The sequence below is a fragment of the Mauremys reevesii genome, linkage group 14 (genome assembly GCF_016161935.1).
Source record: "Mauremys reevesii isolate NIE-2019 linkage group 14, ASM1616193v1, whole genome shotgun sequence".
NCBI classification, from domain to species: domain Eukaryota; kingdom Metazoa; phylum Chordata; order Testudines; family Geoemydidae; genus Mauremys; species Mauremys reevesii.
The window spans coordinates 15077986-15104669 of NC_052636.1; the positions used below are offsets into that span (position 1 = coordinate 15077986).

General features: G+C 69.9%; 2 protein-coding genes across 3 annotated transcripts; one reads left to right on the top strand and one right to left on the bottom strand.

The window, feature by feature from the left end:
* The first annotated feature begins 33 nt into the window (after window positions 1-33).
* Window positions 34-25101, top strand: NYAP1 (neuronal tyrosine phosphorylated phosphoinositide-3-kinase adaptor 1). 2 transcript variants are annotated; one of them, XM_039499814.1, is made up of 8 exons: window positions 34-256; window positions 16281-16450; window positions 17488-17717; window positions 18623-18912; window positions 19963-21129; window positions 21609-21815; window positions 22046-22155; window positions 24192-25101. In XM_039499814.1, exons 3-8 carry the CDS (start codon window positions 17536-17538, stop codon window positions 24420-24422), a joined length of 2187 nt encoding a protein of 728 aa, XP_039355748.1. In that variant the 5' UTR covers window positions 34-256; window positions 16281-16450; window positions 17488-17535; the 3' UTR covers window positions 24423-25101. The 2 variants fall into 2 exon arrangements, with proteins under 2 accessions (XP_039355748.1, XP_039355749.1); XM_039499815.1 differs by lacking the exon at window positions 16281-16450.
* On the bottom strand, window positions 1546-21028 carry TSC22D4 (TSC22 domain family member 4). The gene is made up of 5 exons (XM_039499819.1): window positions 20895-21028; window positions 6578-7266; window positions 6022-6176; window positions 2254-2305; window positions 1546-1936 (listed from the first exon to the last, which is right to left on the bottom strand). Exons 2-5 carry the CDS (start codon window positions 7121-7123, stop codon window positions 1766-1768), a joined length of 924 nt encoding a protein of 307 aa, XP_039355753.1. The 5' UTR covers window positions 7124-7266; window positions 20895-21028; the 3' UTR covers window positions 1546-1765.
* Window positions 25102-26684: the final 1583 nt, after the last annotated feature.

Here is a 26684-nt window from a genome sequence, read left to right on the forward strand (position 1 = left end):
AACCCAGCGACCCAAGGGGGCTGCGGGTCAGGAGTGAGGGGCACCGGCAGAGCCGGTGCTGGGAGGGGAGGGGGGCTGGAGGCCTGAGCCGCCTCCAACCCCCCGCTACCTGCTGCCCCAAAGATGCTTAATGACGGGGGGGTCCAGCCCCTGCCCGCCCCCCCCGCGGGCGCCCAGCTGACACCCTGGCCGGTCCCCAGCCCCACGAACAAGACGCTCTTTATCCGCTGCCTCCCCCACCCCGGGGCAGCTGCTGGTCAGTCCCCATTGTCCTGCCTCGGCTGGAACAGGGTGTCCGTGGGGGAGGGGGGAGGAAGGGGGGGCCGGGAATAGAACAAACGTCTTTGTTCCCCCGGCTTCAAACGGCAACACCAAGTGTCCTGCCGCAGCGGGTTACCCGGGGACCCCTCGCCCGGCGCTGAGATGCGCCCACCTCTGGGGCGGGACGGCCGGTTACCCGGGGACCCCTCGCCCGTCGCTGAGATGCAGCCACCTCTGGGGCGGGGCGGCCGGTTACCCGGGGACCCCTCGCCCGTCGCTGAGATGCAGCCACCTCTGGGGCGGGGCGGCCGGTTACCCAGTGACCCCTCGCCCGGCGCTGAGATGCGGCCATCTCTGGGGCGGGCGGGGACCTCGCCCGGCGCTGAGATGCAGCCACCTCTGGGGCGGAGCGGCCGGTTACCCAGAGACCCCTCACCCGGCGCTGAGATGCGGCCACCTCTGGGGCGGGGCGGCCGGTTACCCAGTGACCCCTCGCCCGGCGCTGAGATGCGGCCACCTCTGGAGCGGGGCGGCCGGTTACCAGGGGACCCCTCGCCCGGCGCTGAGATGCGCCCACCTCTGGGGCGGGGCGGCCGGTTACCAGGGGACCCCTCGCCCGGCGCCGAGACGCGCCCACCTCTGGGGTGGGGCGGCCCGTTACCTGCACAGCAGTTTAGGACAGGAAGTGGAGTGGAGCCGTGAACCAGGGGCTCTGCTGGATTCTCCCTCTGTCCAGCGGACGTGGTCGGGCGCAGCAGGCAGGATGGGGCCCCGGGCTGGGATTTCGGGGCCTTGTGCCCTGCGGGCTGCGCCGGGGCCTTTTCCCAGCCAAAGGGATCAGGGCGGGAAGGTCAGATGGCACCAGAGCCCCCTGCTGGGCCCCCGCCCAGCGCCCCCGGCCCCCCAGCGCGGCGCCCCCCAGCGCCCACACACAGACGCAGGCTCCGCTGCTGCTGCTATTTTAATAACCTGAAATACTAGAAAAGTTTCTTTATTACAAATTATTACTATTGCCACCACTGTCCCGTCTCCCCCGCCCCCGCCCCTCGGAGGCTCTCCGCCCCCCCCGGCCCAGGCCCCTTCGCCCACGTGGCCAACAGCCCCCCCAGCTAGTCCTGGGGGGCCGCCCCTGCCCTGGCCACTCCAGTCCCTCTGCTTTGGGCAGAGCCACTCCCACCCCTGCGGAATTAAAGCCCCCACCCAGAGCCAGGAGTCCTGGTGCCCACAGCCCCCCTGCTCTGACCCCCCCCCCAGCCCCCACTCGCCTCCCGGAGCCGGGGAGAGAACCCAGGCATCCTGGCTCCCAGCCCTCCCTGCTTTGACGGAGCCGGGGAGAGAACCCAGGAGTCCTGGCTCCCAGACCCCCTGCTCTGCCGGAGCCGGGGAGAGAACCCAGGCGTCCTGGCTCCATCCCGTCCCCCAAGGCACGTGCTGTGTTAGTAGCCAGGCCCCTGCAGCTCCCTTCACATGTGCGGGATCGTAGCGTGCGGTGCCCCGGTGGGGGTCAGGCCGAGGGGCGGCGGAGCTGGGCCAGCTGCTCGGGGCTGGCCAGGGAGCGCAGGAGCCCGTTCTCCCACTCCAGGGCCGCGTTGCGCTCGGCCAGCTCCTTGATCTGCTCCCGCAGCACCTCCACCTCCTCCCGCACCGCCAACATCAGGTGGCTCTTCACCAGGTCCTGGGGGGCAGGGACGGGGGTCAGCGCCTGGAGTCACCCCCCTCCCAGAGCCGGGGAGAACACAGGCGTCCGGGCTCCCAGCCCCCCTGCTCTGACCCCCAGCCCCCACTCCCCTCCCAGAGCCAGGGAGAGAACCCAGGAGTCCGGGCTCCCAGCCCCCCTGCTCTGACCCCCAGCCCCCACTCCCCTCCCAGAGCCAGGGAGAGAACCCAGGCGTCCGGGCTCCCACCGCCCTGCTCTGACCCCGCAGCCCCCACTCGCCTCCCAGAGCCGGGGAGAGAACCCAGGAGTCCTGCCCCCCAGCCCCCATCACTCACCATGGCCTGTTCGATCTTGTTGTCGATGGCGATCATGCTGCTGCCTGAGCCGCTGGGGGGCAGAGAGACGGGGATTGAGAGACAGAACTATAGGGCCTGGTGCCCCTCACTCCCGACCTGCAGCCCCGCCGGTGCCCCTCACTCCCGACCTGCAGCCCCCGGCCTGGCCGGTGCCCCTCACTCCCGACCTGCAGCCCCCCAGTGCCCCTCACTCCCGACTCGGAGCCCCCCGCCTGGCCGGTGCCCCTCACTCCCGACTCGCAGCCCCGCCGGTGCCCCTCACTCCCGACCTGCAGCCCCCGGCCTGGCCGGTGCCCCTCACTCCCGACCTGCAGCCCCGCCGGTGCCCCTCACTCCCGACCTGCAGCCCCCGGCCTGGCCGGTGCCCCTCACTCCCGACTCGCAGCCCCCGGCCTGGCCGGTGCCCCTCACTCCCGACCTGCAGCCCCCCGCCTGGCCGGTGCCCCTGCCTCCCGACCTGCAGCCCCCGGCCTGGCCGGTGCCCCTCACTCGCGACCAGCAGCCCCGCCGGTGCCCCTCACTCCCGACTCGCAGCCCCGCCGGTGCCCCTCACTCCCTACCTGCAGGCCCCCCGTGCCCCCCACTGCCGCATCGGATCCCCCCCGCCTGGCCGGTGCCCCTCACTCCCGACCTGCAGCCCCCCGCCTGGCCGGTGCCCCTCACTCCCGACCTGCAGCCCCCCGCCTGGCCGGTGCCCCTCACTCCCGACTCGCAGCCCCCCGCCTGGCCGGTGCCCCTCACTCCCGACTCGCAGCCCCCCGCCTGGCAGTGACATCCCGGCACTTTACACGACAGGGAACCAGCTCCCCAAATTGGGCTTTTTGCCTCCAGTGGTGCCTCTGCCCCCCAGAACTCCCCAAAATCTGCCCTAAAGGACCCCAAAGTCACCGCAACACCTGGGCTGGGGCGCCCCGACCCTGCGCCCCTAAAGCTCACACCAGAGTCGTACGGAGCCCCCCAAACACAGCCCGGCCCCGCACTCACCCACCCCTGAGCCGCAGCCCCCGAGCCCTCCCCTCCTGCCCCCCGGTACCTGTGGAAGATGAGCAGCAGGGAGAGCAGGGTTTTGTCAATGTCTCGGCGCCCGCCGCCCGGCTGCCCCCGGCTCTGGGGTCCTGGGGGCCCCGGCTTGGCCCGGGCAGGGGACGTGCCCCGGGAAGGGGCCGGGGAGGCACAGCCCCGGCGCCGGGAGCGGGCGGGGTCCCCAGTGTCCGGGAGGGCGCAGCACCCGCAGCCGCGGGGCTCCCGCTGCGCCTCGAAGGAGCTCACCCGGGACTTGACCGAGATGCCCGGCAGCTCCAGCGCCATGGGACCCTCCGGAGCCCCTGGGATCCCGGCCGGGGGGCAGAGCCCCTGGGGGTGGGGGCAAAGGGACCCCGGCTTGCAAGGGAGGCAGACGCCGCGGTGCCCGGCTCTGCTGTGGCACCACCACCCAGCTGCTCTGCCAGCCAGTGCTGACCAGCCCCCGGTCATTCACTCCCATTGGCCAGGCACCGCCCCCCCAGCGCCCCCCTTCCCCGGAGGTGGGGGGACTGCCCACATGGGGCGCATGGCACCATGCCCAGCTGGCTGTCAAGAAGCCCCCCCTGCTCTACCCACCAGCCCCCACTCCCCTCCCAGAGCCAGGGAGAGAACCCAGGAGTCCTGGCTCCCAGCCCCCCTGCTCTAACCCACCAGCCCCCACTCCCCTCCCAGAGCCGGGGAGAGAACCCAGGCGGCCGGGCTCCCCGCCCCCACTGCTCTACCACCAGCCCCCTCCCCACCCAGAGCCAGGAGAGAACCCAGGAGTCCTGGCTCCCAGCCCCCCTGCTCTGACCCACCAGCCCCCACTCCCCTCCCAGCGCGAGGGAGAGAACCCAGGCGTCCGGGCTCCCACCCCTGCTCTGACCCACCAGCCCCACTCCTCCCAGAGCCGGGAGAGAACCCAGGAGTCCTGGCTCCCAGTCCCCTGCTCTAACCCACCAGCCCCACTCCTCCCAGAGCCGGGAGAGAACCCAGGAGTCCTGGCTCCCAGCCCCCGCTCTAACCCACCAGCCCCACTCCTCCCAGAGCCGGGAGAGAACCCAGGAGTCCTGGCTCCCAGCCCCTGCTCTGACCCACCCCCACTCCTCCCAGCGCCGGGAGAGAACCCAGGCGTCCAGGCTCCCACCCCTGCTCTGACCCACCAGCCCCCACTCCTCCCAGAGCCGGGAGAGAACCCAGGAGTCCTGGCTCCCAGTCCCCTGCTCTAACCCACCAGCCCCACTCCTCCCAGAGCCGGGGAGAGAACCCAGGAGTCCTGGCTCCCAGCCCCCGCTCTAACCCACCAGCCCCCACCCCTCCCAGAGCCAGGGCGAGAACCCAGGAGTCCTGGCTCCCAGCCCCCTGCTCTAACCCACCAGCCCCCCCGCCCCGCCCCGAGCTGGGGAGAGAACCCAGGCGTCCGGGCTCCCAGCCCCCCCTGCTCTAAGCCACCAGCCCCCGCTCCCCTCCCAGAGCTGGGGGCAGAACCCAGGCATCATGCTCGCCCCGTTGTAATCCCCACCAGCTAGCTAGTTTAAGGATCTGTTGCCACCTAGTGGCGAATGGTGAAATAGCGCCCCCCCCAGCCCTGCCGGTGCCCCTCACTCCCGACCTGCAGCCCCCTGCCCCCCCCCAGCCCTGCCGGTGCCCCTCACTCCCGACCTGCAGCCCCCTGCCCCACCCCAGCTCTGCCGGGGCCCCTCACTCCCGACCCGCAGCTCCCTGCCCCCAGCTCTGCCGGGGCCCCTCACTCCCGACCTGCAGCCCCTGCCCCCAGCTCTGCCGGTGCCCCTCACTCCCGACCTGCAGCCCCTGCCCCAGCTCTGCCGGTGCCCCTCACTCCCGACCTGCAGCCCCTGCCCCCAGCTCTGCCGGGCCCCTCACTCCCGACCTGCAGCTCCTGCCCCCAGCTCTGCCGGGGCCCCTCACTCCCGACCCGCAGCCCCCTCCCCCCCCAGCTCTGCCGGGGCCCCTCACTCCCGACCCGCAGCCCCGGCCCCCCCAGCCCTGCCGGTGCCCCTCCCGCCCGACCCGCAGCCCCTGCCCCCCCCTGCAGCTCTGCCGGGGCCCCTCACTCCCGACCTGCAGCCCCTGCCCCCAGCTCTGCCGGGCCCCTCACTCCCGACTCGCAGCCCCTGCCCCCAGCTCTGCCGGTGCCCCTCACTCCCGCCCCACAGCCCCTGCCAGCCCCGCCCTGCCAGCCCAGCCCTGCCGGTGCCCCTCACTCCCGACCCGCAGCCCCCAGCCCAGCCCTGCCCCCAGCCCTGCGTGTGCCCCTCACTTGTGGGCTATGCTGGGAGCACTGGGGGCAGTTTGTTATTGTAGGGTCTCTCAGTGGCAGCAGGACTGTACAGGCCGCCTTGGTAGTGTTGGGGGGCTTTGAGAGCACTCGCTCGTTATTGTAGGGTCTACCAAACGGAAGGCGTAACCCGTGCAGAGGTTTGTTGTTGTAGGGTCTCCCCAATTTGCTTCCCTGCCCCCCACCTTGCACCCCCCTCCACTGCTGCCGGGATCCCTCCCCGATTCCCCCCACCCCGGATCCGTGAGGCACTACTGAGTCACATCCGCTGCCAGCCCTTCAAATGCAACTTCCCCCCCCAGCTTCCTTCCTCTTCCACTGAGCACGTCCGCCCCCCTGCCAGCCTCAGCACTGCAGCTCCTTCCCCCCACCCCAAAACCCACTCCTCGGCAAACCAGGAAGTCCCGCCCTCCACCAGGCGCAGTGAACAGGAAGTCCCGCCTCACCTTTCATCGTCGCTGTCCTGGTGGCCCCCCATAGCGAACATGGAGCGGGCCAGGCTGAGGTGGCTTCCAAAGGGGTCTGACCCCCTCCGGACGGGGCTCCCTTCCCGGAAGAATGGGGGGGCCGGGGATGAGGGGCGGGAGCCTCGGGGTGGCATCTGGGGAGGAGAGTCAGAGTTAGAGATGGGGCCTGTCCCCTCTGGGGTGTGGCACTGGCTGGCTATGGGGTGAGACGGGGACACGGAGGGGGAGAGTTAGCAGCTGCGCGGGGGGGTATCAGGGCTCAGAAATTCCCACAATGCACCTCACCACATTATAGCACAGGAGAGGGTGGTCCTCACCCCCACACCCCCAATAAACCTCAGCCCTGCCGGCGTCCAGTGGCAGGGAGTTCCGCAGGCCAACGCTACCCCGAGCAGGTCTTTGGAAGGGGGGTGAGATGGCACCCAAGGGGCTGCCCCACCACAGTCACCCCCTCCCTCCCCAGCCACACACCATCCCCCCTGTGGTCACCCCCAACCCCGTCCCTGAAGGAACCCAGTTGTCCGGGCCCCCTTACCTTGTGCCTCTCCTCCACCTCCCTCCGGATGCGCTGGGCGAGGCTGTGGGGCAGCAGCAGCTCTTCGACCCCCAGGCTCGGCTCTGCAGCAGCCCCATGGCTGTGAGCTCTGCCCCCGGGTGTCCTCTCCCCGCCCCCCAGCGAGTGGGGCAGATGCTCGCTGGGATGGGCCGTGCCCTGGGAGTGGCCGTGCCCGCGCGGCGGCAGAAGGCTGGAGTAGCCGTGGGGCTTGGGCAGCAGCCCAGCCAGCTCCAGGCGGGAGTCGAGGGACTGTGGGTGCCGGGGGGCACCCAGGAGCCGCCCCACGGCCTGGTGCTCGGGGTCATGGTCGTAGAACTCCAGGCAGGTCCAGCGGCCCCGTTTGAAGGGCTCGCCCGGGCCCTGGTCCAGCTTCACCAGGCGGAAGCGGGAGGCGGCGCCGGGCGGCCCATTGCGCAGCGCAGCCGTGTCCTCTGGCGGCTCCACGGCGGGCGGCACCACCGGCGGCTCAAACTCACTGGTGATGCTGGTGATCTGGAAGCTGCTTTTCTTCCGGGCGCCGCTCATGGTCCCCGCGCCGGCTCACCGGGGCCGAGGCTGTGCCGGGCCCGTGCCAGGGTCTCCGGCCAGACACAGAGCCGGGGGCGGCGACATCCCCGCAGGCGGCACGGCAAATGGGGGGCTACGGTGCCCCCCTGATTGTAGCTCACCTGCAGATCAAAGGTCACGGGGCAGGTCAAAGGTCACAGGGCAGTATTGGGCGGCTCCAGGCATCCCAGCCCCCCACCGCAAGGAGGGGGCGGGGCAGGGCTGGAAAGTTCCCTGAAGTTAGGGGCAGGGTGGGGGGTGCCCCAGGGGGCAGGATCCGGGGGAAAGGGGGGCACGTCTGGGGGGGGCTGGGTTCGCTCTTCTCTGCCCTGGGGCCGCCCCCCAGCCCACCACCCGCCCCGACTCGGGCAAGACCCGCCGCCTGTTGACAAGTCCCCGCTCCAGGAAGTCCAACCCCCGCCCCGACCAGCTGACAGGTCCCCCAAGCCCCGCCCCCTCCCCTCCCGGCAGGCTGACAGCCCTCGTCAAACCCCGCCCCCAGAGGCGTCAGGCCCCGCCCTCACCGCCGCCAAGGGACAGCTCCTCCCCCTCGCCCGGCCCGAATGCTCGCTACACCCCGCCCCATTAACCCCTCCCCCACCGCCCCGCCCCGTTAACCCCTGCCCCTCCGCAGCTCCCCGTCCATACCCCGTTACCCCCTCCCCACCGCCCCGCCCCATTAACCCCTTCCCGCCGCAACTCCCCGTCCATACCCGTTACCCCTCCCCACCGCCCCGCCCCGTTAACCCCTTCCCCTCCGCAGCTCCCCGTCCATACCCCGTGACCCCCTCCCCACCGCCCCGCCCATTAACCCCTTCCCCGCCGCAACTCCCCGTCCATACCCCGTTACCCCTCCCCACCGCCCCGTTAACCCCTTCCCCTCCGCAGCTCCCCGTCCATACCCCCTTACCCCCTCCCCCGCCCGCCCGTTAACCCCTTCCCTCCGCAGCTCCCCGTCCATACCCGTTACCCCTCCCCACCGCCCGCCCGTTAACCCCTTCCTCCGCAGCTCTCCCATCCATACCCTGTTACCCCCTCCCCGCCCGCCCGTTAACCCCTTCCCGCGCAACTCCCGTCCATACCCGTTACCCCCTCCCCCCGCCCATTAACCCCTTCCCGCCGCAACTCCCGTCCATACCCGTTCCCCCTCCCCGCCCGCCCGCCATTAACCCTTCCCGCCGCAGCTCCCGTCCATACCCGTTACCCCTCCCCGCCCGCCCGTTAACCCCTTCCCTCCGCAGCTCCCGTCCATACCCGTTACCCCTCCCCACCGCCCGCCCGTTAACCCCTTCCTCCGCAGCTCCCCATCCATACCCGTTACCCCTCCCCCGCCCGCCCATTAACCCCTTCCCCTCCGCAGCTCCCGTCCATACCCGTTACCCCTCCCGCCGCCCGCCCAGTTAACCCCTTCCCTCCGCAGCTCCCGTCCATACCCGTTACCCCTCCCCACCGCCCGCCCATTAACCCCTTCCCGCCGCAACTCCCGTCCATACCCGTTACCCCCTCCCCACCGCCCGCCCGTTAACCCCTTCCTCCGCAGCTCCCCATCCATACCCGTTACCCCCTCCCCGCCGCCCGCCCATTAACCCCTTCCCCTCCGCAGCGCCCCGTCCATACCCGTTACCCCCTCCCCGCCGCCCGCCCATTAACCCCTTCCCACCGCAGCTCCCGTCCATACCCGTTACCTCCCCACCGCCCGCCCGTTAACCCCTTCCCTCCGCAGCTCCCGTCCATACCCGTTACCCCTCCCACCGCCCGCCCGTTAACCCCTTCCCTCCGCAGCTCCCGTCCATACCCGTTACCCCCTCCCCACCGCCCGCCCGTTAACCCCTTCCCCTCCGCAGCTCCCGTCCATACCCGTTACCCCCTCCCCCCGCCCGCCCGTTAACCCCTTCCCTCCGCAGCTCCCGTCCATACCCGTTACCCCTCCCCGCCCGCCCATTAACCCCTTCCCCTCCGCAGCTCCCCCGTCCATACCCCGTTACCCCCATACCCGCCAACCCCTCCCTGCCCGTTAATGCCTTCCCTGCCACCCCGACCCTGCCCCATTAACCCCTGCCCCATTAACCCCTTCCCCGCCACCCCGCTCCTGCCCCGTTAACCCCATGGGGGGGCACAGACCGGAGGGCTCCATCCTGCACTCCATGGGGGGGCACAGACCGGAGGGCTCCATCCTGCACTCCATGGGGGGGCACAGACTGGAGGGGTCCATCCTGCACTCCAGTGGGGGGGCACAGACCGGAGGGCTCCATCCTGCACTCCATGGGGGGGCACAGACAAGAGGGGCCATCCTGCACTCCATGGGGGGGCACAGACTGGAGGGGTCCATCCTGCACTCCAGTGGGGGGCGCACAGACCAGAGGCACCTCCCCACCATGCCTCTGGTCGCCAGCCCTGAGAAGGGAGGAGCTTATGAACAGCTCGCTCCCCACTCTTCAGAAATTCCCTCCCGGGGATATAAGCTGGGCGGCCCCATGGCTGACACTAAAGGCAGCCCAGGCCCCAGCAGAGGTAATGGGTATCTGGGGATGGGGAGGGAGATTGGCATGGGTTGCTCAGGCATTGAGCTATATAACAAGCCCCCCCATCCCAGAGGTGGGCGCATCTCAGCGCCGGGCGAGGGGTCCCTGGGTAACCGGCCACCCCGCCCCAGAAGTGGCCGCATCTGCGCCTGGTGCTGGGTGATGTATGAGCTCTGACAGCAGCCTCAGCTGCTGGCTCCAGCCCTGCTCAGTCCATGGGTCAGGAAATGCACTTTCCATGTTCCAGGCACTAAGGACACATGATCCCGCCCCCCTGCCCCCCCCCCAGGCACTTTACAGGCTCAGGAGATCTCTGGGCGGGGGTCGAATACAGTTCAGCCAACAGCCCATGGTGGGGGGGAAGATTGAGGGGCACCAGCAGAGCTGGGGAGAAGCCCAGGGCTCAGCTAGCAGGGCCTGTGGGTCGGGAGTGAGGGGCACCGGCAGGTCGGGGGGGACTGCAGGTCGGGAGTGAGGGGCACCAGCAGGACGGGGGCTGCAGGTCGGGAGTGAGGGCACCGGCAGGTCGGGGGCTGCAGGTCGGGAGTGAGGGCACCGGCAGGTCGGGGGCTGCAGGTCGGGAGTGAGGGGCACTGGCAGGTGGGGGGGGGGGGCTGCAGGTCGGGAGTGAGGGGCACCAGCAAAGCTGGGGGCTGCGGGTCGGGAGTGAGGGAACCAGCAGAGCTGGGGGCTGCAGGTCGGGGGGTGAGGGGCACCGGCAGGGCTGGGGGGGGCAGGTCGGGAGTGAGGGGCACCAGCAGGGCTGAGGGGTGCCAGTCAGGAGTGAGGGGCACCGGCAGGTCGGGGGGGCTGCAGGTCGGGAGTGAGGGGCACCAGCAGGACGGGGGCTGCAGGTCGGGAGTGAGGGGCACCGGCAGGTGGGGGGGGGCTGCAGGTCGGGAGTGAGGGGCACCAGCAGAGCTGGGGGGGGCTGCAGGTCGGGGGGTGAGGGGCACCGGCAGGGCTGGGGGCTGCAGGTCGGGAGTGAGGGGCACCAGCAGGGCTGAGGGGTGCCAGTCAGGAGTGTGGGGCACCGGCAGGTCGGGGGGGCTGCAGGTCGGGGGCTGCAGGTCGGGAGTGAGGGGCACTGGCAGGTCGGGGGGGCTGCAGATCGAGGGTGAGGGGCACCGGCAGGACGGGGGGCTGCAGGTCGGGAGTGAGGGGCATCGGCAGGTCGGGGGGGGCTGCAGGTCGGGGTGAGGGCACCGGCAGGTCGGGGGCTGCAGGTCGGGGGCTGCAGGTCGGGGTGAGGGCACCGGCAGGTCGGGGGCTGCAGGTCGGGGGTGAGGGCACCGCAGGTCGGGGGCTGCAGGTCGGGTGTGGGGCACCGGCAGGGCTGGGGGCTGCAGGTCGGGGTGTGGGGCACCGGCAGGGCTGGGGGCTGCAGGTCGGGAGTGAGGGGCACCAGCAGGGCTGGGGGCTGCAGGTCGGGAGTGAGGGGCACCAGCAGGTCGGGGGTGAGGGGCACCAGCCGGTCGGGGGTGAGGGGCACCGGTCGGTCGGGGGCTGCAGGTCGGGGATGAGGGGACGGGCGGGGTCTGTATGTGAGGGGCGAGGGGCGCCGCTGTCGCCCCCCCCTCCCCGTTTCTCCATCCCCGGCTGCTCGGCTCGGCTCGGCTCGGGGGGAGGCGCCGCGTGTCTTGGACGCTGCGTCAGCGGCAGCGGGATGGGGCGAGCGGAGCCGGGGGAGCCGGGCCGGGCAGGTACCGGGGGGCGGGCGGGGCCGGGGACCTGCGGCGGGGTGAGGAGGGAGCGATGGGAAGGGGTCGGGGGCTGGATGTGGGGCTGGGAGGAGGAGGATGGATGTGGGGGCTGGGATGGATGGATGTGGGGGTTGGGAGGAGGGATGGGTGGATGTGGGGGTTGGGAGGGATGGATGTGGGGGCTGGGAGGAGGGTGGATGTGGGGGCTGGGATGGATGGATGTGGGGTTGGGAGGAGGGATGGGTGGATGTGGGGTTGGGAGGGATGGATGTGGGAGCTGGGAGGAGGGTGGATGTGGGGGCTGGGAGGAGGATGGATGTGGGGCTGGGATGTGGGGTTGGGAGGAAGGAAGGGTGGATGTGGGGGGTTGGGAGGGCTGGGCTGGGGGGCTGGATGTGGAGGGATGGGAGGGATGGAGGGATGTGTGGGGCTGGGAGGGGAAGGATGGATGTGGGGTTGGGAGAGCTGGGCTGCGCTGGGCAGGGGTTCAGGGGGCTGGATGTGGAGGGATGGAGGGATGCGGGAGGGGTTCGGAGGAGGGGAGGGGGGTGTTTGGGATGGATGCGGCCTGGGAGGGGTGGGGTGGTGGATGTGGAGGGATGGGAGGGGAGGGATGGGTGGATGTGGGGAGCTGGGAGGGGAAGGATGGATGTGGGGTTGGGAGGGCTGGGCTGGGAAGGGGGTCAGGGGCTGGATGTGGGGTTGGGAGGAAGGGAAGGGTGGATGTTGGGGTTGGGAGGGCTGGGATGTGGGACTGGATGTGGAGGGATGGGATGGGAGGGATGGGTGGATGTTGGGGCTGGGAGGAAGGATGGATGTGGAGGTTGGGAGGGCTGGGCTGGGAAGGGGGTCGGGGGCTGGATGTGGGGGCTGGGAGGAGGGATGGGAGGAGGGATGGGTGGATGTGGGGGTTGGGAGGGTGGGGTGGTGGATGTGGGGTTGGGATGTGGGGTTGGGAGGAAGGAAGGGTGGATGTTGGGGTTGGGAGGGCTGGGCTGGGGCTGGATGTGGAGGATGGGAGGAGGGGTTCAGAGGGGACGGGAGGGGGTGTTTGGGATGGATGCGGCCTGGGAGGGTGGGGGTTGGGATGTGGGGGTTGGGAGGAGGGATGGGTGGATGTGGGGTTGGGAGGGTGGGGTGGTGGATGTGGGGGTTGGGAAGGAGGGATGGATGGATGTGGGGGTTCAGAGGAGGAGGAGGGGGTGTTTGGGATGGATGCGGCCTGGGAGGGTGGGGGGTTGGGATGTGGGGGTTGGGAGGAGGGATGGGTGGATGTGGGGTTGGGAGGGTGGGGTGGTGGATGTGGGGTTGGGAAGGAGGGATGGATGGATGTGGGGGTTCAGAGGAGGAGGGGGGTGTTTGGGATGGATGCGGCCTGGGAGGGGTGGGGTGGTGGATGTGGGGGGTTGGGATGTGGGGGGTTGGGAGGGGTGGGGTGGTGGATGTGGGGGGTTGGGAAGGGAGGGATGGATGGATGTGGGGGGGTTCAGAGGGGAGGGAGGGGGTGTTTGGGATGGATGCGGCCTGGGAGGGTGGGGTGGTGGATGTGGGGTTTGGGATGTGGGGGTTGGGAGGAAGGATGGGTGGATGTGGGGGTTGGGAGGGTGGGGTGGTGGATGTGGGGTTGGGAAGGGAGGATGGATGGATGTGGGGTTCAGAGGAGGAGGGGGTGTTTGGGATGGATGCGGCCTGGGAGGGTGGGGTGGTGGATGTGGGGTTGGGAGGGAAGGGAAGGGTGGATGTGGGGTTGGGAGGGCTGGGCTGGGGCTGGATGTGGAGGGATGGGGAGGGGTTCAGAGGGGAGGAGGGGTGTTTGGGATGGATGCGGCCTGGGAGGGGTGGGGTGGTGGATGTGGGGTTTGGGATGTGGGGTTGGGAGGAAGGATGGGTGGATGTGGGGGTTGGGAGGGGTGGGGTGGTGGATGTGGGGTTGGGAAGGAGGATGGATGGATGTGGGGGTTCAGAGGGGAGGGGAGGGGTGTTTGGGATGGATGCGGCCTGGGAGGGTGGGGTGGTGGATGTGGGGTTGGGAGGGCTGGGCTGGGGGCTGGATGTGGAGGGATGGGGGAGGGGTTCAGAGGAGGAGGGGGTGTTTGGGATGGATGCGGCCTGGGAGGGTGGGGTGGTGGATGGGGGTTGGGAGGGAAGGGAAGGGTGGATGTGGGGGGTTGGGAAGGGAGGGATGGATGGATGTGGGGGGGTTCAGAGGGGAGGGGAGGGGGGTGTTTGGGATGGATGCGGCCTGGGAGGGGTGGGGTGGTGGATGTGGGGTTGGGAGGAAGGGAAGGGTGGATGTGGGGTTGGGAGGGCTGGGCTGGGGCTGGATGTGGAGGGATGGGGAGGGGTTCAGAGGGGAGGAGGGGGTGTTTGGGATGGATGCGGCCTGGGAGGGTGGGGTGGTGGATGTGGGGTTGGGAGGAAGGGAAGGGTGGATGTGGGGTTGGGAGGGCTGGGCTGGGGGCTGGATGTGGAGGGATGGGGAGGGGTTCAGAGGAGGGGAGGGGGGTGTTTGGGATGGATGCGGCCTGGGAGGGGTGGGGTGGTGGATGTGAGGGCTTGCAAAGGGGTAGATTGGAAGAGAGGGGGGAGATGGGGCAGGGGAGATTGGAAGGGAGGCGGAGGGAGGGGGAGCTGGGGGTGCGCATTGGGCTCCAGCAAGGGGCTCCAGCCATGATCACGGGGATGGGGACAGGGCTGTGGGGCACGTGCTGGGGTCACTGAAGGATGTGGGGTGATTGTTGGGGGCTGTGGGGCAGTTGCTGGGGTGCGGGGGGTCACTGAGGGACACGGAGTGATTAGGGGGCTGTGGGGCAGGAGCTGGGGTCACTGAGGAACAGGGGTGATTGGGGGCTGTGGGGCAGGTGCTGGGGCACCATGGTTCACTGAGGAACAAGGGTGATTGGGGTGCTGTGGGGCAGGTGCTGGGGCGCTGGGGGTCACTGAGGGACATGGGTGATTGGGGGGTTGTGGGGCAGGAACTGGGGTCACTGAGGGACACAGGGTGATTGGGGGGTTGTGGGGCAGGTGCTGGGGCACTGAGGAACAGGGGTGATTGGGGGTTGTGGGGCAGGTGCTGGGGTGCTGGGGGTCACTGAGGAACAAGGGTGATTGGGGGTTGTGGGGCAGGAACTGGGGTCACTGAGGACACAGGGTGATTGGGGTTGTGGGGCAGGTGCTGGGGCACTGAGGAACAGGGGTGATTGGGGGTTGTGGGGCAGGAGCTGGGGTCACTGAGGACAGGGGTGATTGGGGGTTGTGGGGCAGGTGCTGGGGCACTGAGGAACAGGGGTGATTGGGGTTGTGGGGCAGGTGATGGGGCACCGTGGGTCACTGAGGAACAGGGGTGATTGGGGGCTGTGGGGCAGGTGCTGGGGCACCGTGGGTCACTGAGGGACACGGGTGATTGGGGGGGTTGTGGGGCAGGTGCTGAGGGGCACTGAGGGACAGGGGTGATTGGGGGGTTGTGGGGCAGGTGCTGGGGCACTGTGGGTCACTGAGGAACAGGGGTGATTGGGGGCTGTGGGGCAGGTGCTGGGGCGCCAGGGGTCACTGAGGAACAGGGGTGATTGGGGGCTGTGGGGCAGGTGCTGGGGCACCGTGGGTCACTGAGGACACAGGTGATTGGGGTTGTGGGGCAGGTGCTGGGGGCACTGAGGAACAGGGGTGAATGGGGTTGTGGGGCAGGTGCTGGGGCACTGTGGGTCACTGAGGAACAGGGGTGATTGGGGGCTGTGGGGCAGGTGCTGGGGCACCGTGGGTCACTGAGGACACGGGTGATTGGGGGTTGTGGGGCAGGTGCTGGGGGCACTGAGGAACAGGGGTGATTGGGGGCTGTGGGGCAGGTGCTGGGGCACCGTGGGTCACTGAGGAACAGGGGTGATTGGGGGGGCTGTGGGGCAGGTGCTGGGGCGCGGGGGGTCACTGAGGAACAGGGGGGATTGGGGGGCTGTGGGGCAGGTGATGGGGCAGCGTGGGTCACTGAGGAACAGGGGTGATTGGGGGGGTTGTGGGGCAGGTGCTGGGGCGCCAGGGGGCACTGAGGAACAGGGGTGATTGGGGGCTGTGGGGCAGGTGCTGGGGCACCGTGGGTCACTGAGGGACACGGGGTGATTGGGGGGCTGTGGGGCAGGTGCTGGGGTACCAGGGGTCACTGAGGGACACGGGGTGATTGGGGGCTGTGGGGCAGGTGCTGGGGGACCTGGGGTCACTGAGGGACACGGGGTGATGGGGGGGTTGTGGGCAGGTGATGGGGCACCGGGGTCACTGAGGACAGGGGTGATTGGGGGTTGTGGGGCAGGTGTTGGGGCACCGGGGGTCACTGAGGGACAGGGGTGATTGGGGGGCTGTGGGGCAGGTGCTGGGGCACCGTGGGTCACTGAGGAACAGGGGTGATGGGGGGCTGTGGGGCAGGTGCTGGGGCGCTGGGGTCACTGAGGAACAGGGGTGATTGGGGGCTGTGGGGCAGGTGATGGGGCAGCGTGGGTCACTGAGGAACAGGGGTGATTGGGGGTTGTGGGGCCGGTGCTGGGGCGCCAGGGGGCACTGAGGAACAGGGGTGATTGGGGGGGCTGTGGGGCAGGTGCTGGGGCCCCGGGGGTCACTGAGGGACACGGGGTGATTGGGGGGCTGTGGGGCAGGTGATGGGGCCCCGGGGGTCACTGAGGGACACGGGGTGATTGGGGGGGCTGTTGGGCAGGGGCTGGGGCCCCGGGGGTCACTGAGGGACAGGGGTGATTGGGGGGCTGTGGGGCAGGTGATGGGGCACCGGGGGTCACTGAGGGACAGGGGTGATTGGGGGGCTGTGGGGCAGGTGATGGGGCACCGGGGGTCACTGAGGGACAGGGGTGATTGGGGGGCTGTGGGGCAGGGGCTGGGCCCCCAGGCCCCTGTGACCCCCCGTCTCTCCGCCAGGCCCATAGAGGACCCCTGGATTTGCCGGGGCGGCGCCCGGCGCCGAGCATGGACCGGAGACCCCCCTGAGCTCAGCCCGGAGCAGCGCCGGGGGACATGCCCCCCGCCCCCCACTCCTGCCCCCCCGGATAACTTGCCCCCGGGCCGTGCAGGAGCCACGCCCACCCCAGGTGCCGTGGGGGGCAACTGTGGGTCTCCCCCCTCCCCTCCCTGTCATGTTCTGCCAACCCCCCCAACCCCTCCACATCACCCCAAATCCACCCCACCTGCCAAGGGGCCTCAGGAGTCCTGACGTTCAGATGGGGGTTCAGGCCTGCGGGTGTAGGGGGGAGATAGAACCCAGGAGTCCGGGGGGTTCTGGCCTGCGGGTGTAGGGGGGGTAGAACCCAGGAATCCAGGGGGTTCAGGCCTGCGGGTGTAGGGGGGGGTAGAACCCAGGAGTCCGGGGCAGTCTGGCCTGCGGGTGTGCGGGGGTAGAACCCAGGAGTCTGGGGGGTTCTGGCCTGCGGGTGTAGGGGGAGTAGAACCCAGGAGTCCAGGGGGGTCTGGCCTGCAGGTTTAGGGGGGGTAGAACCCAGGACTCCAGGGGGTTCTGGCCTGCGGTTGTGGGGGGGATAGAACCCAGGAGTCCGGGGGGGGGGTCTGGCCTGCAGGTTTAGGGGGGGTAGAACCCAGGAGTCAAGGGGGTTCTGGCCTGCGGGTGTAGGGGGGGTAGAACCCAGGAGTCCGGGGTCTGGCCTGCGGGTGTAGGGGTAGAACCCAGGAGTCCGGGGGGTTCTGGCCTGCGGGTGTAGGGGGAGTAGAACCCAGGAGTCCAGGGGGTTCAGGCCTGCGGGTGTAGGGGGAGTAGAACCCAGGAGTCCAGGGGGTTCTGGCCTGCGGGTGTAGGGGGAGTAGAACCCAGGAGTCCAGGGGGTTCTGGCCTGCGGGTGTAGGGGGGGTAGAACCCAGGAGTCCAGGGGGGGGGTCTGGCCTGCAGGTTTAGGAGGGGTAGAACCCAGGAGTCCTGGGGGTCTGGCCTGCGGGTTTAGGGGGGGATAGACCCCAGGAGTCCACGGGGATCAGAGGGGTGGGTCTGGCTTTTCTGTGTCTGGGTGGGGAGAGAACCCAGGCATCCTGGCTCCCCCCCGCCCCCACTACCTCCCAGTGGGGAAAGGGCCCCTATCCCCTTTCCTGCCCCTCTAACACTGTCTCTGCCCCCCAGCAGCGCCCCTGGCGGGCTCCCCCGTGCCCCCCGGCCCTGGGCCGCGGGAAGATGACCACTAGCCCCCAGGAGGCCCTGATCTCGGCCTTCCTGCAGTTCATCGAGGAGCGGGGCAGCCGGGCCTACGGGGCGCTGAGCCAGACCCGCCAGCCGCTGCGCCGCGACATGAACCTGCTCTACCGCAAGAGCAAGCTGGAGGGCCGGCAGCACAAGGACGAGGAGCCCAAAAAGGGGTACGCGGGGCTCAGGACTCCTGGGTTCTCTGGGCAAGGGGAGTGGGGGCTGGTGGGTCAGAGCAGGGGGGCTGGGAGCCAGGACTCCTGGGTTCTCTCCCTGGCTCTGGGAGGGGAGTGGGGGCTGGTTACCCGGGGACCCCTCGCCCGGCGCTGAGATGCAGCCACCTCTGGGGCGGGGCGGCCGGTTACCCAGGGACCCCTCGCCCGGCGCTGGGATGCAGCCACCTCTGGGGCGGGGCGGCCGGTTACCCAGGGACCCCTCGCCCGGCGCTGAGATGCGCCCCGCTCTGGGGCAGGGCGGCCGGTTACCAGAGACCCCTCGCCCGAGGTGCTGGGGGTCGCATGGAGACCGCTCGCTGTCACAATCAGGTTTCGGTGCGTGGCAGAGCACGTCCCGCAGTAACGTGGCCCAGATTCAGCCGCAGCAGCCAGGCCTTTCGGATACAGGGCAGAACAGCCATTGCAACAGCGCCGGACGGCTGCAATGCATGCTGGGAGTTGCCCAAGAACACAGCGCGGGGGCGAGGTGCAGCCCCAGAGTCCACAGACACGGGTGGATTCGCCACGGGGCCCATGCGTGGGGGTCCCTCGCGGACAAGCCCCCGTGCCCCAGCCCCGCCCGCAGGGCAAACCCCTGCGCCCCGACCCCATTTCCCCGGCAGGAGTGCTGGGGGGCAGGCGGGCGGGATTGCCGGTGGAAGGGGTGCGGAGGGGCCCCCCCAAAACTGTCATCCGCCTCTGCACAGACACCCATAGCTGCAATCGCTGTTTACCGCCCGGCCGTGCCACACTGTTGCAAGTACTGGTATACGCGGCACCCGCCTGGCTGCGACTCCTAGCAGCCCCGGTGAGAACCCAGGCGTCCTGCGCCCCCTGACCTCCTGCTCTTTGTCCCCCCACAGCTCCGCCAAGGACTCGGGAGCGGGGAAGATCCGGGACGTGGCCTCCTTCCGCCGCCACTTCCGGATGGGCTTCATGACCATGCCGGCCTGGCAGGAGCACGCGCCCCACCCCTGCGCCAGCGGCATGGCGCCTCGCTCCCTCTCCTGCCACTCGGTGGGCAGCGTGGAGAACGGCGAGGGGGCCGCCGGCGCCAGGAAGCCCCCGGCCAAGCCCAAGCGCCACCCCAGCACCAAGCTCAGCATGGCAGGCGAGGGGCGGGCGGCAGAGCCGGCCGGCAGCAGGAAAACCGGTGAGGCCTTTGGACTGGTGCAGCAGGGGGGCGGGAGGTGGCATTCTCCTGTGTGCCATTAGGGGGCGCTGTGCTGCAGGGAGCGGGACAAGGGGCTCAGTAGGGGGCGCCCTTCCCTGCCAGGCAGAGCCGGCCCCAATGCCCTGGTGTCTGGGCCGAACCTCAGCTCCAGCGATTGGCCAGCTTCCTTCAACCCGCTCCCGCCCCGCCGCCTCGCTCAAACCCGGCGTCCCCTTCCAGTCCTAAACAGGGGAGCCGCTGTGCCTCACCCCAGAGCTGGGCGCATCTCATTGCGGGCAAGGGGCGTCTCTGGGTAACCAGCTGCCCCGCCCCGCCCCAGAGGTGGCCGCATCTCAGCACCGGGCGAGGGGTCCCTGGGTAACCAGCTGCCCCGCCCCGCCCCGCCCCGCCCCAGAGGTGGCTGCATCTCAGCGCCGGGCGAGGGGTCCCCGGGTAACCGGCCGCCCCACCCCAGAGGTGGCTACATCTCAGCACCGGGCGCGGGGTCTCTGGGTAACCAGCTGCCCCGCCCCAGAGGTGGGTGCATCTCAGCGCCGGGCGAGGGGTCCCCGGGTAACCGGCCGCCCCACCCCAGAGGTGGCCACATCTCAGCACCAGGCGAGGGGTCTCTAGGTAACCAGCTGCCCCGCCCCGCCCCAGAGGTGGGCGCATCTCAGCACCAGGCGAGGGGTCCCTGGGTAACCAGCCGCCCCGCCCCAGAGGTGGCCGCATCTCAGCGCCGGGCAAGGGGTCTCTGGGTAACCAGCTGCCGTGCCCCAGAGGTGGCCACATCTCAGCACCAGGCGAGGGGTCTCTGGATAACCAGCCGCCCCGCCCCAGAGGTGGCTGCATCTCCGCGCAAGGCGAGGGGTCCCCGTGTAACCGGCTGCTCCGCCCCAGAGGTGGCCGCACCGGGCGAGGGGTCTCTGGGTAACCAGCCGCCCCGCCCCAGAGGTGGCCGCATCTCAGCACCGGGCGAGGGGTCCCTGGGTAACCAGCCGCCCGCCCCAGAGGTGGCTGCATCTGAGCGCTACTTCCTCCCTCTCCCAGGCCCCCAGAAGTCATGCTCCGAGAGCCGGGAGCTGGGGCGCAAGGTGCCCCCCCAGAAGCCTAAGCGGAGCCCCAACACCCAGCTGTCGGTCTCCTTCGACGAGACCTACTCCAGCCGCCCCCTGGCGACCCCCACGGGCGGGGGGGTGCCGCCGCGGTTCGGACGGGCCTTCTCCCACGGTCACGCCAAGGGCTCGGACCCCGAGGACGAGGAGCCCGTCTATATCGAGATGGTGGGGGACGTTTTCCGGGGTGCCGGGGGCCCCCAGCCGCCGCCCCCGTCGGGGGAGGAAGACTCCGACGAGAGCGAGGCGATCTACGAGGAGATGAAGTACCCGCTGCCCGAGGAGGCCAACGGCGTGGCCGCCTCCCCCCGCCCGCGCCAGGCCAAGGCCTCCCCCTGCGACATCCCCCCGCCCTTCCCCAACCTGCTGCAGCACCGCCCGCCCCTGCTGGCCTTTCCCCAGGGCCCGGCGCACAAAGGGCACAAAGCGGGCACCCAGGAACCCTCCAAGCTCCCCGTGCCCTGCCACGCCAAGGAGGCGCCGGCCGCGCCCCATGCGCCGGGGCACCCAGCCCTGGCGCCCTCCGGCCGCGCCCGCAGCCACTCCACCCCGCTGCCCCCGCAGCCGGCCGGGCAGCAGAAGGCGGAGAAGGAGCTGCCCAGTTCCCACAGCATGATCTGCCCCCCGGCCAAGCCGCTGCCCTCCATGCTGCCCGTGCCGCAGCCGGCCAAGGACAAGCCGGCGGTGGCCTACACCATGGTCTACTCGGCCGTCAAAGTCACCACCCACTCGGGGCTGCCGGCCGAGCAGAAGACGGAGAAGGAGATCTCGGTGCTCCACGGCATGCTGTGTGCCCGGCCGGCCACCGTGCCCGTGGGCAAGCCGGCCCCGCGCCCCGTGCCGCCGCTGGGCATGCTGTGGACTTACCCGGCCCCCTGCGGGGGGATGAAGCGCCCGCCGGCCTACGAGAGCGTCAAGGGGGCCGGGGCCAAGGCCGCGGCGGCGCCGCCCGTGGTGAAGTTCCAGCTGCAGGACCGCGGGGCCTTCGCCAGCATCGCCTGCTCCCACGTGGTGGCTGGCGCCGAAGAGGAGACGCTGGGCGTGGGGTGGGCGCTGCAGCGGAAGGGTCTCTATGCCAACTGGAAAGGCAAGGAGCCGGAGAGTGAGTATTGGGAATGGGGCAGGGCCTGTCCCCTCCGGGGGGCGCCGGCTCCCACCCGGCCCCAGGGCGGGGACTGGCTGGCTCAGGGGGGCAGGGAATGGGGCAGGGGCCTGTCCCCTCCGGGGGGCGCCGGCTCCCACCCGGCCCCAGGGCGGGGACTGGCTGGCTCAGGGGGGCGGGGAATGGGGCAGGGGCCTGTCCCGTCTAGGGGGCACCGGCTCCCACCCGGCCCCAGGGCGGGGACTGGCTGGCTCAGGGGGGCAGGGAATGGGGCAGGGGCCTGTCCCCTCTGGGGGGCGCCAGCTCCCACCCGGCCCCAGGGCAGGGACTGGCTGGCTCAGGGGGGCGGGGAATGGGGCAGGGGCCTGTCCCCTCTGGGGGGTGCCGGCTCCCACCCGGGCCCAGGGCCGGGACTGGCTGGCTCAGGGGGTGGAGGATTCGAACACGTTCCCCTCTGACCCTGTCCTTTGCCCCGGCAGAGCCCGCCGAGGGCGCCCGGGTCTGGAACGGCAGCGGTGAGGCGCAGCTGAAGCCGGAGAAGGAGGAGAAAGCCCTGGCGGGGCCTGTGCTGTCAGGGATCCCTGTCCGGGCCCCGGGCCCCGAGGGAATGGTGCCCAAGATGCCGGGCTGCCGAACAGGGCTGCCTGTGCCATGCCAGACCTTCCCTGCCTGCCACCGCAATGGAGGTACCCCCGGCCGCTGTGGGGGAAGCGGGATGGGGGGCTGCCCCGGGGCGGGGGATTTGGCATGGATTGGGGGAGGTGAGCTCCGCGGGGACGGGAGCGGGAGCCGGTACTGGCCCCTGGCTCAGAGCTGATCAGAGGGGATCAGTGGGGGGTACTCTGCCATGGGGGGCAGGGCAGGGGGCGCCACGTTGTGGGGTGACCCATCTCACAGCTGGCTTCCCACTCTCCAGACCTCACCGGGGGTTACCGCCTGGGCCGGTCGGCTTCCACCTCCGGGGTGCGACACACCGTGATTCACACGCAGAGGCCATGCAGCCACCCCAAAGACGCAGCCAGCCTGGTAAGCTGTCCAGCCCCCAGGGAGCCAGGCTGGGGGAAGGAGGCCAGGCCTGGGCTAGTAGGGGCTGCGGGTCGGGAGTGAGGGGCACCGGCAGAGCTGGGCTGGCAGGGGCTGCGGGTCGGGAGTGAGGGGCACCGGCAGGGCTGGGCTGGCAGGGGCTGCGGGTCAGGAGTGAGGGGCACCGGCAGGGCTGGCAGGGGCAGGGCTGGGCTGGCAGGGGCTGCGGGTCGGGATTGAGGGGCACCGGCAGGGCTGGGCTGGGCTGGCAGGGGCTGCGGGTCGGGAGTGAGGGGCACCGGCAGGCCTGGGGGGCAGGGCTGGGCTGGCAGGGGCTGCGGGTCGGGAGTGAGGGGCACCGGCAGGGCTGGGCTGGCAGGGGCTGCGGGTCAGGAGTGAGGGGCACTGGCAGAGCTGGAGGAGCCCAGGGTTAGGCTAGTTGGGGCTGTGGGTTAGGTATGGGGGTCAGGGAGCCCCAGGCTAGGAGAGCAGGGGCTGTGGGTCCCTGGGGGAGCCGGGGGGAGCCCCAGGCTAGGAGAGCAGGGGCTGTGGGTCCCTGGGGGAGCCGGGGGGAGCCCCGGGCTAGGAGAGCAGGGGCCGTGGGTCCCTGGGGGAGCCCCAGGCTAGGAGAGCAGGGGCTGTGGGTCCCTGGGGGAGCCGGGGGGAGCCCCAGGCTAGGAGAGCAGGGGCTGTGGGTCCCTGGGGGAGCCGGGGGGAGCCCCCGGCTAGGAGAGCAGGGGCTGTGGGTCTCTGGGGAAGCCGCAGGGAGCCCCAGGCTAGGAGAGCAGGGGCTGTGGGTCCCGGGGGGAGCCCCAGGCTAGGAGAGCAGGGGCTGTGGGTCCCTGGGGAGGCCGCAGGGAGCCCCAGCCTAGGAGAGCAGGGGCTGTGGGTCCCTGGGGGAGCCCCAGGCTGGTAGAGCAGGGGCTGTGGGTCCCTGGGGGAGCCGGGGGGAGCCCCTTGCTAGGAGAGCAGGGGCTGTGGGTCCCTGGGGGAGCCCCAGGCTGGGTGAGCAGGGGCTGTGGGTCCCTGGGGGAGCCGGGGGGAGCCCCAGGCTGGGAGAGCAGGGGCTGTGGGTCCCGGGGGGAGCCGGGGGGGGCCCCCGGCTAGGAGAGCAGGGGCTGTGGGTCCCTGGGGGAGCCGGGGGGAGCCCCAGGCTGGGAGAGCAGGGGCTGTGGGTCCCTGGGGGAGTCGGGGGGAGCCCCAGGCTAGGAGAGCAGGGGCTGTGGGTCCCTGGGGGAGCCAGGGGAGCCCGGGCTGGGAGAGCAGGGGCTGTGGGTCCCTGGGGGAGCCCCGGGCTGGGAGAGCAGGGGCTGTGGGTCCCTGGGGAAGCCGCAGGGAGCCCCAGGCTAGGAGAGCAGGGGCCGTGGGTCCCTGGGGGAGCCCCAGGCTAGGAGAGCAGGGGCTGTGGGTCCCTGGGGGAGCCGGGGGGAGCCCCAGGCTAGGAGAGCAGGGGCTGTGGATCCCGGGAGAGCCGGGGGGAGCCCCGGGCTAGGAGAGCAGGGGCTGTGGGTCCCTGGGGGAGCCCCAGGCTAGGAGAGCAGGGGCTGTGGGTCCCTGGGGGAGCCGGGGGGAGCCCCAGGCTAGGAGAGCAGGGGCTGTGGGTCCCTGGGGGAGCCGGGGGGAGCCCCGGGCTAGGAGAGCAGGGGCTGTGGGTCCCTGGGGGAGCCGGGGGGAGCCCCAGGCTAGGAGAGCAGGGGCTGTGGGTCCCGGGGCGAGCCGGGGGGAGCCCCAGGCTAGGAGAGCAGGGGCTGTGGGTCCCGGGGGAGCCGTGGGGAGCCCCGGGCTAGGAGAGCAGGGGCTGTGGGTCCCGGGGGAGCCGTGGGGAGCCCCAGGCTAGGAGAGCAGGGGCTGTGGGTCCCGGGGGGAGCCGGGGGGAGCCCCAGGCTAGGAGAGCAGGGGCTGTGGATCCCGGGAGAGCCGGGGGGAGCCCCAGGCTAGGAGAGCAGGGCCCGTGGGTCCCGGGGGAGCCGCGAGGAGCCCCGGGCTGGGCCGCTGGGGCGAGCTCTGCCGCCCATCTCACTCTCCCCTCCGGCGGGCAGGGCGGGGTGGCGCCGGGCGCCCAGGAGCGGGACGGGAAGCTGCTGGAGGTGATCGAACGCAAGCGCTGCGTCTGCAAGGAGATCAAGGCCCGGCAGCGGCCCGAGCGCAGCCTCTGCAAGCAGGAGAGCATGCCCATCCTCCCCAGCTGGCGCCGCAGCACGGACAGCCGCAAGGCGGGCACGCCGCCCTGCCGGCGCCAGCACACGGTGCTGTGGGACACGGCCATATGACGCCGGGGGCACGGCCGCCCCCCACCGCGCTGCCTGGGGCCGCCCGGGGACAGCAGCCCCCCGCGGCCGGGGAGGGGCGGAGGGGGTGAATTGCTGGCCGTCGACCCCTCTGCTCTCCTGGGGGGGGCCATCCCGCGGCGCCCCCGGCTGGAAGGAGCCGGTTGGCCAGGCCGGGGATGCTGGACTGCGAGTGAGGCCTGGATCGGAGGACACCCAGAGGTGACGGACCAGCGCCCCCTTTCCGCTGCCCCTGGACCGGATCTGGGGTGAGGGTCACAACCAGGTGTTCCCGGTGCCAGGCGCACCCACACCGCTGCCTTGCCGTCATCGTAAGGGGAAGGGGGGGGGGGGATTACAGAACAAAACTGATCCCCCCGGCTGCCCCCCAGACTCCCCAGCGCCTCCCCTCTGGCCCCACAGTGGGTACAGTCCTCCTCAGCCGCCAAGTCCCGGTAGCGTTTTTAGACAGACGGCTGGACCGACTTGGGACGCTGGCGCGCTCTCCGGACCCCAGCCACCAGGACGCCTGGGTTCTCCCGCCCCCTTGACATATTTAATTCACTCGCCGGGGGATGGGAGGCTGTCTCAAGTGTAATGAGATGATGAAACTGCTTTGCAAAATATTTATGCTGGGGCGGGGCTCGGGGGGGGTAATTTATATAGAGAAATAAAGCATAAAGCAGGGTTCCCGTTCCGGCCCGACTGCTTCCTTTCTGCCCCGATCGATTTCAAAGGCAAACGATTCGCCCTGGCGGGGAGGTTCCGGTTTTAATTCGGGGTTGGCCGGTTTAGAACGGGGTTGGTCCCCTCTTCCGGACGCGGTTTCAAAGGAGAAGATGGAAAGCAGAGGGTTATTTTAAATGCAGCTGGATTCACTGCTCTGTAGTGGACGGCTGGGTAGTGGTTACAGCATGGGGGGGTGGGAGCCAGGACTCCTGGGTTCTCTCCCCAGCTCTGGGAGGGAGGTGGGGGCTGGTGGGTTAGAGCAGGGGGCTGGGAGCCAGGACTCCTGGGTTCTCTCCCCGGCTCTGGGAGGGCAGGGGGGTCTGGTGGGTTAGAGCAGGGGAGCTGGGAGCCAGGACTCCTGGGTTCTCTCCCTGGCTCTGGGAGAGGAGTGGGGGCTGGTGGTTAGAGCAGGGGGGGGCTGGGAGCCCGGACTCCTGGGTTCTCTCCCCGGCTCTGGGAGGGGAGTGGGGGCTGGTGGGTTAGAGCAGGGGGCTGGGAGCCTGGACTCCTGGGTTCTATGCCCAGCTTTGTCCCTGGCGCAGTGTGTGACCTCAGGCAAGCTCTGTGCCTCTGCTTCCCGCGGACAGGCCTCAGCCATGCCGCTCTGGCTGCAAGGCCCGCACGGCCGATCCCCCGCTCTCCGCCCGTTTGGCACACGGGGCAGCGCTCCTCGCTAGCCCCGGTATCCGACAGGCGCACGCCGCTTCGCTTTGACACACGCGGGACAGCAGGACGTGGAGGCTGGCTCCACTGATCCTCCCAGCCCACGAGGCACTTCGCACTCCGGCCGCGTTTTCACGAGGAGGCGGTGTTCTGATCACACGGGCGGCTCCGAACGCAGAACGTGTGCTAGCAGGCAGCCGGGCCTGGGGCGGAGCCTTGGGATTGGAGTGTGAGCTGCTACCACCCATGAAACGCACAAACAGCCCCCTCTCCACACACCAGAGCACTCACCTTGTTTCCTAGCATAGCAGGTAGGCACCAAAAAAATCAATCCCTGGGGCTCTGCTTCGGAGAGAATCTGCAGCCTCGGCTCCACACCCTTCCCGGCCGACCTGCGCAGCGGTTGCCCGAGGGGCTGGTTTTTCCATCCAAAAATGCTGTTTGGTGCAAATGGCAACTTCCCACAAGCAGGCGTCTGGTTGGGCGACATTTCTTTTCAGCGCAGCCTTTGGCGTTTTCACGTCCAATCGTTTTATTTCAGCTTAGATTATACACGATCATCATCTGTCAAAATAAACTCAAAATCAATGTTTCTACTTTAGCTAGACAGATTTTTAAAAAGGTAGATGATATCAGTAACCAGACCAATATGATTATATAGTATAAAGAATAATATAATCTCACATTTTTTAAAAATTCTTCAGCTAAACTAAGAACACTGTTTCAATTTTGACTTTTTGTGTTTACATGTAACAATCTGATCATTAGAAACTTGTTTCAATCAAATTTTTAGCTCATATAGAGTATAATTATATATAATGCTATTTATATAATATTTAAACAAAAAAGGCCAAACTTCAAACAAAATGGTTT